Here is a 13,838-nt window from a genome sequence, read left to right on the forward strand (position 1 = left end):
AGACATGGGGAAGAGGTGAATAGAGCGGTAGAGAGAGAGGAACTGATTTGGATGGTCGAGGAAAACGGCGTGCGGAATCCGAGATAAGACTGCCGGTCGGTGCGGGAGTTCCCCTGATTTGTTCACTCGAGTACTGAAATGAGGAATCTTTCTGGCTTTTTATCGCCAAATAATTGAATCTTCACTTAGCTTTTTTGCGAAAACGGTGCATCGTAGAAAGTTGGCGCAATTATAACTTTTGATCAGCATCTTGAGGAGAATCCAATGATATAAGTCGATCAATAAAATGTTTAATAATGGACGCACGAAATAGCTGATAGGAAACTTAATCGTAAAGTGTGAGTACTTTCGTTTTAATTTTTGATCGTTTCCTTTAAAATTTTAAGTTTGAATGCTGCCATCACCAGGGATTGATAGTAGGTAAGCAAAACAAAGCATTCAAGTCGCAACGACCGAGTTTCATTCTGAGCGCTGGTTCACCGCATTTTTGCGTATTATACTAGCTATTAATACAATGGCTATTGCTAATGAATTAGATATTTGTACGTTACATATAGGCACACAGGGTCTGGCTCTCAAACTGCTCATGTTTTGGAGGGAAAATTTTCCATGTTTCGTACAGCCTTCTTTTGCTTCTAAGCCAATTTTCTCAGCAAGCTGTTATTGTCCGTAGCATCATTCTGTTGTTCTGAAGGTGAGCACTGAGCAGAGCATGCGTGAGATGGCCCAGTGCCGTGTTCAGGCCGCGCAGCGCGCTGGCGCGCCGCCACCACACCGTCCGCTCTGCCGCTTTCCTACTTTTGTGGCTGCTATGTACGTATTTCTGTCTCTCTCTCTTTCTGTTCTTAATGCAATTTACCTACTGATACATTTGATCAATAATATTTGCTAAAATTTAAAACATGTAATAAGTGTAATTTTCCTCTCTCTTCTGAAGTATTTGGGCAAGTGCTTGCCTTGCTTATAAGCTTGCTTAAAAGGAAAACTAACTTTCGTCCCTCAGCGAAATAACTATCTAAGAGATAAATACTTCGGCTTTGTTTCTTGTACGAGCGGCAGAATTAAACACCGGTAAAGAAAATGAAAACGCAATAAAAACATGGGGAAAATACTTACTTTAACAAGTGGACTTTACAATCAATTCCATAAGCGCTCACGACTCAAATCACAACAACTTGCCTGTTGAAGGACGCGCGGCGCGCGCATCCAGACTCCTGCATTTCTCCGCAACTCCAAACGCACTACACACGCGGCTAGATGCGCTCGCCTGGACTCGTACCCGACTCATTTTCGTTCAACCGCTAGAGACGGTGGATGAACACCGTCAGAAGCGCGCTTATCAACTCAGTCTCCAATCTGCCGCTAGAGACTGTGGACGGAGACTGTAAGGAGCGCGCTTAGCAATGCCATCTTCAATCTACTGCTACATTTTGTGGATAACGCGAGTATTGGAGCGAGCTCCTGTACGGGCTAATGGATCCAAATGACGGAGCTCAATCTTGCTAACTGGGTATCCGGACCGCACGCCACTGACGCCCCCCCCCCCCCCCCCCCCTTGATATGTCATCATCGTTTGTGTCATCATATATTTTAGGATGAGTTTGGTCATAAATTCATTTTTCGATCAAAATACCATTAGTTTGCGAAGTTTCAACACGAAATGTCTACCATAGGACGAGTACAATCTAGGGTGAGTACCATAGGCGGTTCTACGGGGGTGCCAGTGGGTGCCGGGCACCCCCAAGCAAAAATTAAGTACGGTTACTGGAACCGTGAAAGAGGCTTTTGGGCAAGTAAACACGTCAAGAAAAAATCGTATTATGAAGCGTAAAAAATTGGCAATATTTTTATTTCATGAATTTTTTAAATCTGAAAATTGATCTAAAAAAGACCAAATTACTGCTTTTAAAGATTCTGTATTCGCTCACACTGAAAAAAATCCCAGCAATTAATTGAAAATGTTTTAAACAGAATTAATATTGATAGCCGTGTTTTACAAAGATTATACTGTTTTTTTTTATGGTAAGAATGCAGTTTTGGTGAAAAGTTTTGCTAAAAATTTTCTACGTTGAATTTATAAGTATTTAAGTAGAAAGAAAGGAGAGAAAAAGAGAAAGGAGGGTAGGAATGGGATAAAACTTGAGGGCCGGAAATTAGGCCTCCCCTGAGCGACCGTCCCCTTTGGGGCCGGTCTCCGACATTTTCCACCTCTGGGCACCCCCAAACATGAAGGTCTAGAACCGCCTATGGTGAGTACCTTTTCTTTTTACCGCCGAGATCATGTATTTGTGTCAACAAATCAACAAAAGTAAGGTCAAGAATGAAATCTCCGATCAAAAGTCAACACAGACGCCGAGTTTTAACACGAAATGCCCACAAGAACGAGTAAAATTTATCTTTGAGTAAGTTACAAATTTTTATGTTTCTCCGGAAAGTTTGAAAGAACGCGTAAAATTGTGTATTTGCGTCATTTTATTGAAATAAGTAAGGTCAGAAATGAATTCTACGATCAAAATAACCCAGGAATACTTTGGTTTAGCACAAAATCCCCAGGAATTACGAGTGGAATAGCCGCAACAAGTAGGTAAGGCGATGACCGGGGGCATTCATTCCTGATGTCGAGCCGAGCCGGTGCGAAAACGAAGTCAGTGGCTGAGACTGCTGAGAGGCGGATAGACTCTATTAGTGCCACGTCACAGTCGGTATCGATTGTATCGAACTGGATCCAAACAATCAAACATAACCTTACTATTCAATATGAAACTAAAGAATTTCAGAGATAATTCGCTCAGTTTGAGAAAAAAGTTGTGTTAGAGACAGCTCTTTTAATCGCGGAACGTTCCCGCATTGTTAAGTTGACGGGATAAAGCAGTTTCAGAAAGGTGAAAATACCCACGAGGGCCACCATGATTTAGGCCACTCCTATGCCACTCCAGTTTCTTGGCTTTTGACAGTGAAATTCTGGGAGGGAGGTGTCAAGATGAGGTTATGTTTGATTGTTTGGATCCAGTTCGATACAATCGATACCGACTGTGACGTGGCACTAATAGCGTCTATTTCTTGGCAGCTTTTGTGAATGATCGAATATCACCACGTCCCCGTTAGAAGCTATGGTGAAGAATCGATAGTGCGATATTCGAACAATCGCATCGATACGATATTCGATATTCGCCCAGCTGTAGGATTCAACATGGCGGCCATGCATGCACTTTCCCCTGAATCTGATGATGTTCCCGCGCAACCACGGCCGGTGCCCGAATTTTGGATCGCTCAATTAATATAATTTATTTAATTATTAGCCGTCGAAACTGTCATCTTCTTTGCTCACTTAGAAGTATTTCATCAATTCGAGACGAAGATTTAACCCTAGGGCCAACAAAAATCAAGAAGAATCCGTGGGAAGTGCGGTGAAACCGAAGTTCTGAGTGGATCTATACAGGTATGAGTGTATGAGTCTTTTTTCTGGTATTGCTTTCAATCGCCTCTCTTTCAACCAAATCGAGGAAACTTACACTATTGATTCCTACATGAGAACGTAGTGTTGTTCCCATAACTTGACTCCTGTGATGGAACATGTCTTTTTGTCTGTTGCTGGGACTTGTCTTGGAGACTCCACTATGGACCAAGATGTATCTTTTATCTCCTCTTACCTTATCTAGTCAATCAATGAATGCAGACCGGTTCTTGAAACTCTGTTGGTACGCCAGGACAAGATGAGGAATGTGTGAGCTTTGCGCTTGGAAGACCTTGATCCCCTTGGCCTGGGCATGCCGAAATGAGTTTCAACGATCGATTCCTGTGTGAGACTGAAGCTAACTCTAAAGAAGGAACTTCTGAGCACAGTGAAGAGTGTTTTACAGGTTTTGTTTCCCAATCCCCTGCAAATAGCAAGAACTGTGAACACTGTTGCTACACCAAATGACCATCCTAGTTCGGACTCCATTGCCAGGTGTTTCCGGCCTAAATTTCCTCCTCAAGAATCGTAACTTCCTCATTCCCCAAATGTCCTGTAACTCTCTCCTTCTTTCACTTTCATGTCGTCTAATCCCTAAAGGAAAGAGTTAGTTTGTCTGCATGTAGTCTTGCTGTGATAATGAGGCCAAATTCATAATTTTGAAAGCTCACCTAGACAATCTCTTCTCTTCCCTGTGAACCGATAGCTTAGCCTCTGTTTCACCTGATCATTTCTCTTTCTTTATTCAATGGGCCAGTTGCACTGGTAACAGAATCAGGTTTTGATGCTTGGTTCTAGTAGATCAGCTGTAAATACAAAGATCTGTCTCAACAGCAACTCTATACCTTGAATATTAACGGAGATATCTCACCTTGACAAACTTGATTTATGACGTCATCCACTGTGGTAGTGCGTAACATGATACGTCCTACCATGGTGGATAACATCATAAGTCCAGTTTTTATAGGGGAGATACGTTGGTTAATATTCAACGTAGAAATTTGCTGTTTGGCCAGATCTTATCATTTTTAGTTGATCTGCAAGAATGAAGTATCATAACACGATTCTGAGACCAGCAGGACTAGCCCATTCTTCCACTCCTATGTTATATTTCCATTGTTTCAAGTCTAAATTTTTCGCAATTACTTGTTTACTCTGCTATCTAGAGGTGTCGTCAGCTAAGTTGGCACTTGTTTACATTCCACTTGCAAGCAATAGACGATATTAGTTGTGACATCATTATAGGGATTCTCCATTATATCGATTTGGATCCATACAATAACATTGGCGTAACCTTCTTTAATGCTACTACTTAATGCGAATAAATCGATGTATTCATCGCTTTTTTGTGACGTGCCACTAATAGCGTCACTATAGGGGATTGATGGCAGCCTGATCGTGAGCTTAGTCAATCCTTGATTACTGTAGGACGACTAAACTGTAGTTGCTTGTGTATGTTATGTATTCAAGTGCCAACTTAGCTGATGACACCTCTACCTCAAGTTAGCAGTATTACTTCTGATAGTTTTACACAAGTTTTTCCTACCTCTTCAAGGCTGAAAGTTATTTGACCAATTTCATCTACTCTCCATTGTCAACCCCCTCTGGTATTGAATCGTGCAACACTCAAGAATCTTTATCCTTGGTTTACAGTGTACTCTCCGTTTTCAATTGATCAGAGTGGGTATGTAGAGACCTAAAATTAATTCAACAAGAACTAAAGCATTTTGCCATATACTTTGTATCTTTGTAAACTTTATTTGAGAGGAGTTAAACTCCTGTTTGAGGTAACAACTTCAGCGGTAATCTTACTGTATCACCCTCCGCACTGTACGACTGGCTAATGATCTGCTATAGACTGTTTACACAAGTAAAAGTAGTCAGCAAAAAATCGATTAGTCTCTTAGTGAGTGGTATTATTTTTGGAAGGTTGCTTTTGCAACAATTAAAAACCTGCTCATCATATTGCAGGTACTTGAAAAAAAGAAGCTCAAAGAATTTTTTTGCCTTCTTCCTAATGTAGATGCCTCCTTTTTACAGATTTAAAAACATATCAAAGTTTGGCGATTTGGAGTCGCAGAGCGCTCTAGTGTGCTGAGGTATCGGCTTGATATGTATGTAAAAACATATCAAAATGGCACCAGAGCCACTGGATATCTCTGAGCATGAGGTGCTCTTCAAAGCAACCAATTTATCCAAACTGGCCTCCATAGATTTGTCTCAGGTATGAGTTTTAAATATTTTTCATCAAGTAAAATCATTTTGTTAATCAATGAGAACGGGAATACTTTTTTAGGTAAAATAGCTCATATTTTTTCTGTTCTTCTCCTTATATTTTAGTTCAAAACCTGTCAAAGATCTCTCCTAAAATGTTGCAGGCTCAAGAAATAATGTAATAATGACTAAAATTATGCACAGTGATGCATCGTATATAAAGGGAAGATGTCCCTTAACTTTTTAGTCCATCGGTTTTCACCAACATTCTGCAATCAACTTAGTAGAACTTTGATATGAGAACATTGTGTTTTTATGGAAAAATGAATTTAGTTAAAAGTGTGAACAAAGTTATGTCGAAGCTGCACACTAAAGTGAGAAATCATGTATCTCCATCGCAGTGTTTCAAAATTTCTGCTCCTATTTTTTTTCTCCCTCTTTTTTTTTTTTTTGAAGCGGGGCAAGCCAAATTTATGACTTAATGAAACTTGTGTGGAGTATTCTGCTAATTGCAAGAGTGAAGAAAAATTAAGGAAACCTTCCAGAAGTTATGATGAGGAATTTTCGGAAGAAAACACATAGTATGTCAGGAAGTCTGCAACGTGCGAACAGAGATACCTGGTTTTGCTCTTAGGTCATTGCCATAGTTCTTATACAACAACTTTTCACCACCATATTCCAACATATTAATTACATTTCATCATTAAAAGGGTCATAAGAAACTTTGTCCAGTTTTTTTCGGTCCATTTTACATTATGGTCCAATAGTTAGTTCGGTCCAAAAGAAAATTGGTCCTCCTTTTTTTAGTCCTCTATATTACTTTGCCCTATAATTACGTGTCCAATGATTGGATTTTATTTTCGTCCAATTTATAACTGAGGTACATGTTAGACAAGAGGAAAATACCTTGTGTCTCAGGGGTCTTCATCTTCAGGACTTTGGGGGTTGGAATGCAATTTTAGATGGTGCGCGAGAGCCCTTAGATATGTTAGGATTTCACCGTCTGACTTATATTGCGCATACCTTTGTTGTAAGAGTGATGATGTTATAAAAATCCCTCATGACTGAGAATTGATTTTCTTTTGGTGGATTTAATTATGACCGGAGTCATTTTGTGCAATTGTGTTTGTACTTCAAATGAGTCTGTTACATATTGAACTTGGAATTTTCAAAACAAAATACAGACAAAAAATACAAAGAGTTATAATAAAACTTGCAATTTTGAATTTATTGAATTTTTAAGACAAATATGAGAAGGCCCTTTCCTCCTTCCTAATCACCATTGTTGCATGAAATCATATATTAATGTTCGTCTCACTTGTCACTAATACCTCATAACCCATTCCTATCGTACAATTTCATTGGTCAAAAAGAAAAACTTTGTATAAAGGACAAAAAGAACTACTGGACCTAAAAAGCAGGGCCATTTTATGGATTGGACCAAAAAATGTAGGACCAAACTTATTGGACTAAGTGGTACTGGACGAAATTCATTGAACAAAAATTCGCTAGGACAAAAAAATTGGACGAAAATTCCTGAAACCATCAAAAGATGTTAAATAGCTAAAATTAAAATATTCACCCTGATTTTCAAGATTAAATTTTCCATTTGACTGGTACATTTTTCAAAAAAAGAAAAAAATCAAACCTTGTGAATGAATGCTCTGCAAAGGAATATTGGGATTTAATTTAAAATGAAGGAAATAATTTCAAAACTAATTTTGCACCAGTGGAAATCATAATCATATCTTAGTCAGTCCAACCATTTGTACTACTCAAATTTAAACTGGAAGTTGATACCTAAGCTCTGAATGATAAGATTTACATTCTTCTAATGCATTGTTGTCAAACTTCCTGCTCATTATTCAGAGGAGGTTGAAAAAAAGTGCCAGCTTTCATTCATGCAGAATTGATGTCCGTCTTGTTTTCCAGATTTTTGCCTTATTATGTTTGCTAAACTAAAGCAAAGAAATTTTACAAGGTATCAAGTTAAAATTCGGTGTCAGATTTCAGAAAAAAGCCTTCATGGTGACTTATTTTTTCTGGAACTCACCATCTCTTGAATTCGCAACCTGGCTGCACAATTTTACATGTTAATTTTTGAAGACACCTCAGAAGAGTGGTTCAGTGTTACATTTTCTACCACATGGTTCCATAAGAATGTGGTTGGTGTGTTGGTGACTGAATATTTAAATTTATTGCAGTCTTCCACAATTTGATAAAAAAAAGCTTTACAGAATAAGGGAAAAGCTTATCAAGGCACGTATGAGGTGCACCTTAAAAGCCTGCAAAAGAAGCAAAATGTATTTAGGTATGACAAAGCTGAGAAAAAATGATATATACTTACTTATTTTTCTTACCTGTCAAGTACATTTTTCAGTACCTGGAGGCATACATGAGGAATGTTAGAAATCTCTACAATAACTCCTCAGCGGTAAAAGAAATGAATTTTGCTGAAGCTGCGATGGTGATTCAGAATTCATCGATTATCTTTGCCAAGAATGTCGACTCAATTTTGGCAAGAGCTATGAACATACGGCTTGCTTTATCTGCTAATATGAAGTAAGTGATCAGAGTATTTTTTCAGGGTCTTCACTCCTTCAATAGGCGCTAGATGAAAATTCGCCATGTACATCCCACAAACCAAGTTAGGAAAATCATATTGGCAAAACATGGCAGTCTGAGGCGCTTTATGGCCCTCTCTCATTCATAGATGTGTCCGCCATCTGTCAAAAATATGATGCAATTGTAGTTCATATCTTCACCAACAGACAGTACATAAAGCCATATATGCATAGATAGCGGATGTCAAGTTTTTAAGTTTTGAGAAAATGACGTTCAAAGTTGTCAAAGCTGTGCACATTTGCGTCTGTACAGCAAAGAGGGTTTCATCAAGGACATCATTTTAGACAAAAGAGCAAATCTTTTTCTAAAAAATGAGCTCTAGGAATTTAAATTTAAAGCAGATTCAATGGAAGGGCTTGGGAGACAAGGAGGATAAGTGCAGCTTTTGAAAATTTTTAGATATTAATGATTTAAACTAAAACTAGTCCTAGAATATATTCTGTGAAAAAGCCACTACCAAAATCCAATTTTTAACCATCAAAAACTGAGTTTGAACTTTCTCTCCGCAACTAGGCTCCATCCTACTTTGAACTTTTCAAAACCTACCCTTGAAATAGCAAAAATTGCTCTTAGCCCACTTGTCATCCAAAGCCCTCAATTGAGATGCAGTGATTTTAAAAAAATGACCACATCTCCTGTTCTTACGTAAAACTATTCTAAGACATAAAATTAACTACTTATTTAATGTAAAAAAGGGAAAGAGCTTTAAATGAATCAACGTATGATAACTCTTGAGTCTTTTAATGATTTTTCTAAGGAACTAAGTGTTTGCTAACTTTCAAATTGGACACAAGAGTCAAATTATATTATTGATCTTCTAAAGTAGGGAAAAAATGGGAGAGGGTGCCATCCTACAGATACCCATATGCAACAGTCTTATTTATGTTTACTACTAGGTACTTTAATGTGCTTATTTACACTATCATCAAGGAGACCAATGAGCTTGGTTAAGGTGAACAGCGAATTCTGACGTCCGCTTTTTTTTAGGTATAACATGTTTTCTTATTCATATCTTAATAGAAAATTATGCAAGAAGTCTGAAACTTGGCACCAACTCTTGAGGGTTCATGGATTCCATTAAATTGTTCCATTAACACGTTGACTGCCACGGTGTTTTAGGTACTTATTTCCCCCGGCGCCATAGCCTTTTCTTTTTGGTATTTTTTTTAGAATTGACTATATCAAACCTAAACTTCATAGACCTTCGTAATATTCTTTCAGCTTTCAGCCTGAAGCCGCCGGTCGTTACGACCGGTATGGCCTCCGGTGAAAAATAATGCACCGGAGGCCACGCCGGTCGTCCGGCCGGTCGTGTGTTCCTTGAGAATCAGCAACGTTGCGTGACTCGCGCGCAGTCAACCTACAACCTTGAACGGCATGGAATTACTGGTAAGGACTGGTAAAACTGGGTAGGAGACAAACCCAGATACCCCCTAACACCGAGTTTCAGGCGAATCCATCGGCAAAAAGTCGAGGTTGCCAATTGTTGACCATTTTGAACTTTAATCGGCGGCCATTTTGAAAAATTAGGGTTTTTTTAAAAATCTAACGTCAAATTCGTTTTTCTCGTGCCAAAATACCCCCAGATACCGAATTTCAGGTGAATCCATTGGCAAAAAATCGAGTTTGTTAAATTTTCGGCCATTTTGAACTTTGACCGGCCGCCATTTTAAACTTTGACCGGCCGCCATTTTGAAACGGTTTGAGATAATGACTTCGGGTTTGCGCGAAAAAATTTCTTTTTTTATGTTCTTTCGAACGAGGTATCACAAAGGGGGTCTTCCCATTTGAAAAAAAAAGTTAGGGTCCGTAACCCCCCCCCTCCCCAAGGGGGGCCCCCCAAATTTTTTTTTTTGGGGGGGGGTTCAAAAAGTAGCTCCCTTTGATCTAGGAACACCCTCCAAGTTTCAAATCTCTACCTCAATTAGGTCAAAAGTTAGGAGGGGGGGAGGGGACTTTTCGAACACCCTGTATTTTACCTTTTGACCCCTACCTCCCCCCCTTCCTAAAAAATTGTTCCTCCTTTTTTTAAAATTTATTTTTCAAGTTAAGCCAAAATTTAAAGGTCTAAAATTAATATTGAGGTAAAAAACCAACGATTGTAATTATATTCTAATTTATTAAAACAAAAAAAATAGCGAAAAAGAAAATTAAAGTTGAAAGAGAAAAAATCCCCCCCCCCTCCCAATTGTTATTCCCCTTTTTTAATTTATTTTTCAAAATGCGTACAAATTCTAAGGTTTGTAACTAATATTAAGCAAAGAAAACAACACTATTGTAATTTTATTGTATTAATCAATAAAGATGATAAAGAAAAAGATTCATGAAAATGAAAAAAATAAAAATCCCCCCCCCCAAAAAAAAAAAAAAACAAAAAAAAAAAAAATTCAGTGGTGCATTCTCTTGCTGGGGCCATGCCGGTCGTGAGCCATAAGCGTATACACGGCTCCGCCGGTCGCTGGCCTCACAGTAGCCTAGTAATGCGAGCGAGCGGGTCCCGGTCGGAACGACCGGCAGAACCCTTCGAGGCCGGTCGATACGACCGGCGTGGCAGTCAACGTGTTAAAGAGAGAGCGCAATGCACAAACAGGTGGATAGGTTGATGCGATGGTTCTATCGAAAGGGTTAAATTAAAAACACAGTTTTCTCTGAGAATTTAGTAAATTCCTAGTCTTTTTTTGTTACATTTGTCGAGGATACTTGGTAACCTCATATTTATTCTTTCCAGCCAGAAAAAAAATAACAATGATGAAGACAATGAAGATTGTGATGTTGGAACTGGCGAAGAAGGTGCTAAGCAAAAAGAAAAAGCTAAGAAGAAGAAAAAGAGAACGTTTAATGTTGAAGAATTTCAACTCCTTCCTTTTCTCAATATTGGTGAGTGTGAGATTGTAGGACATGTAATCCTTTTACCAAAATTTGGAAATACTTCTTGAAACTCCCATGACTTAAGATCTCTAACAAAGAAAATTTCAAGGTGTATCACAAATTCTAGCCTCTGTCTTCAGGGTTACATAAAGTCCCGCCCGGCAAAATTACGTTGTGGCAACGTTGCCAAAACGTTGCATTTTCGCCATTTACGTATTCGGGCAACGTTGTGGTAACGTTGCCACAACGTGTAATTTTGTCAGCTTGCATGAACGTAATTGGCAATGTGTCTGCAATGTGTTTTAGCAACATAATGGGAATGTTGCAAAAATACGTTTTAGCAACATAATGGGAATGTTGCAAAAATACGGTGAAAAAATTTCGGTGATTTATTTTAGGAGTACTCTGCATTTTTACTCCCAGAAGTCAATGTGGACCGCAGAGAAGCGTTTCTTAGGCACCCGAAATTCACTCTAAGTCCGATAGTAGCCGCGCTCCGCCCGGGTTCCCAAGCGGGCTCCCATCGAAGTACTAACTACGCCCGACGTTGCTGAACTTCAGTGATCGCCCGTGTGTCGCTGCCACTCAGCTACGGACGCTCGCGTGATAGTGTTGGTTATTTAGCATTAATAAACATCCCTAGATCTGGTTCAATGATAGAAAGCAATGATATTCTTGCATTTCTGTGCATAATTCTACAACGAAGGATACTGAACATAATATTAGGAAGATCAAGTTTTTAAAAAAAAGGAGTATGAAAAAAAAATTAAAAAAGAATTGAATAAATATATTCATTTTATATAAATAAAATTATTATTATTTTAATTATTTATTTAATTATATTATAATTATTTTTTATTATTATAATTATTTGGTATTTTTATTTTGTATTAAATTATTTTCTAATTATTATATTTATTTTTTTATTTTATTTTTTATTTTTAAATTATTTTTTTATTTTTTTTAATTTTATCTTCATTTGTATATTTTTATTGTTAATTTTTTTATTTTTTGAATTATCTATCAATTAATTTTTGTTTATTTTTGTATATACATATACATATTTTTGCGACATTGTATGAGGGCGCATTCCCTTATATTGATTGGAGAAAATCATCTGTTGAGAAACAACAGAAAGGAGAACACCTGAAACGGTGGAAAAGTGTCCCCTCCGATTTGCAGCACAGCATCTGCTTGACCTCACATCTGAGTTCTAAGACCAAAATTACACAGGGATTGATACCTCACATGACACTATATGCGCATTTTAAAAAACCGAAATCCAGAGGCCTTATTATGGCCGCCATTTTGAAATTTAGGCATTTTGGGGGGTGTTCCGGGGTCGGACCGTGGTAAACTTTTGGTATGTTGTTCAGGAGGACCTACTGATGACGTTTACATAGGAAAAGTTTGTTCAGCAATTTGTTCCGGGTCAAATCGTGTTTCTCCCTGACTAATAATGTTTAACAACGTTGTCACAATATATCTAAGAAATATTTATTGAAACGTTTTTTAATAATGTTCCAGAAACATTTCTAAAAACGTTTTGAAAATATTGTCTAAAATATAATGTCAGGCAACATTGCTGAAACATTGCTTAAACGTTGCTGCTTTACCTTTACAAAGCAATATCATCAAAAATGTTGCCTTGCAACGTTGCGGCAACGTACACATTGCTCCCTTGCCGGGCGGGAGTGAGGGTGCTAAAAATACCTTTTCTGTGAATCGCAACAAACAAGGCAAATTTTGGCGGGAGTGATGACCCCTATTTTTCTCTCTTTTTAGCCCTTGCTTAGTTTTCTAAAGTCTAGAAAATCTGGAAAGTCAGAGAATATACAGTCATCCAGGAAAGGCAGGAATTTAAGGAACTCCTTAAAAGTATCGGAATATTGTGAATAGCGCATCTGCTCAGTAACTTCAGCTAGTGCCACTCAAGAGAGTGGAAACAATTTTGTAGTGTCCTTTCCTGTCAATTAACTGATCGAATTCTTTATCATTCTATCAGTCAAACTGTCTATTCATTGACCCGTTGGATTAACCAGTCACATTGTTTGTTGAGCAACCAATCAAATTCTCTGTCAATCAATAAGTTGGATCATCTGTTTCATTGACTAGAAGTCTCTCCATTGACAAGGCAAATCATTTGTCTATAGACCATTCAACTCCTCTTTTGATCAATCAGTTGAATCTTCTTTCGATCGATAAGTAAAATTTTCTATCAATGGAACTTCCGATCCTAATCAATTTGCCTTGTTTTTTTATTTTTCAGATAAAAATATTGATATGAAACTAGACAAGAAAGAGGATAAACTAGCAAAGCAATCAGATAAACTTGTCCTCCCCACCTCCTTGCGAACCAAAAGTGGTTAATAAATGGAGAGATATTTTCACACCTGAAGGAGAAGCAGTCTGGAAAATGGATGAATTCAGGTATAAACTATTGTTTTTCCTCCAATACCAACTTGTATTATTAATAGTAAATGTGTCTTCTATTTCAGAGCAGCCACTGTTAGTAAAAATATCAGGAAATATTACGAAAATCGGTCATGAATCAGAAAATTCCGAGTGTGTCAAGCATTCTTCAACTATTTGCAGTTTAGCTCATGGAAAAGTGAAACATTTTATTCAGTTCATTACATATGTTGGTTTTTATAATTAGACAATCATCGATTCATTC

General features: G+C 37.9%; 1 protein-coding gene across 1 annotated transcript; it reads left to right on the forward strand.

Moving 5' to 3' along the window:
* The first annotated feature begins 3,735 nt into the window (after nt 1-3,735).
* LOC109037986 (uncharacterized) lies at nt 3,736-13,591 on the forward strand. The gene is made up of 5 exons (XM_072302425.1): nt 3,736-5,138; nt 5,495-5,678; nt 8,049-8,230; nt 11,022-11,170; nt 13,431-13,591. The coding sequence occupies exons 2-5, from the start codon at nt 5,589-5,591 to the stop codon at nt 13,529-13,531; spliced, it is 522 nt and encodes a 173-aa protein (XP_072158526.1). The 5' UTR covers nt 3,736-5,138; nt 5,495-5,588; the 3' UTR covers nt 13,532-13,591.
* Nucleotides 13,592-13,838: the final 247 nt, after the last annotated feature.

This window comes from Bemisia tabaci, chromosome 7 (genome assembly GCF_918797505.1).
Source record: "Bemisia tabaci chromosome 7, PGI_BMITA_v3".
Lineage (NCBI taxonomy): Eukaryota > Metazoa > Arthropoda > Insecta > Hemiptera > Aleyrodidae > Bemisia > Bemisia tabaci.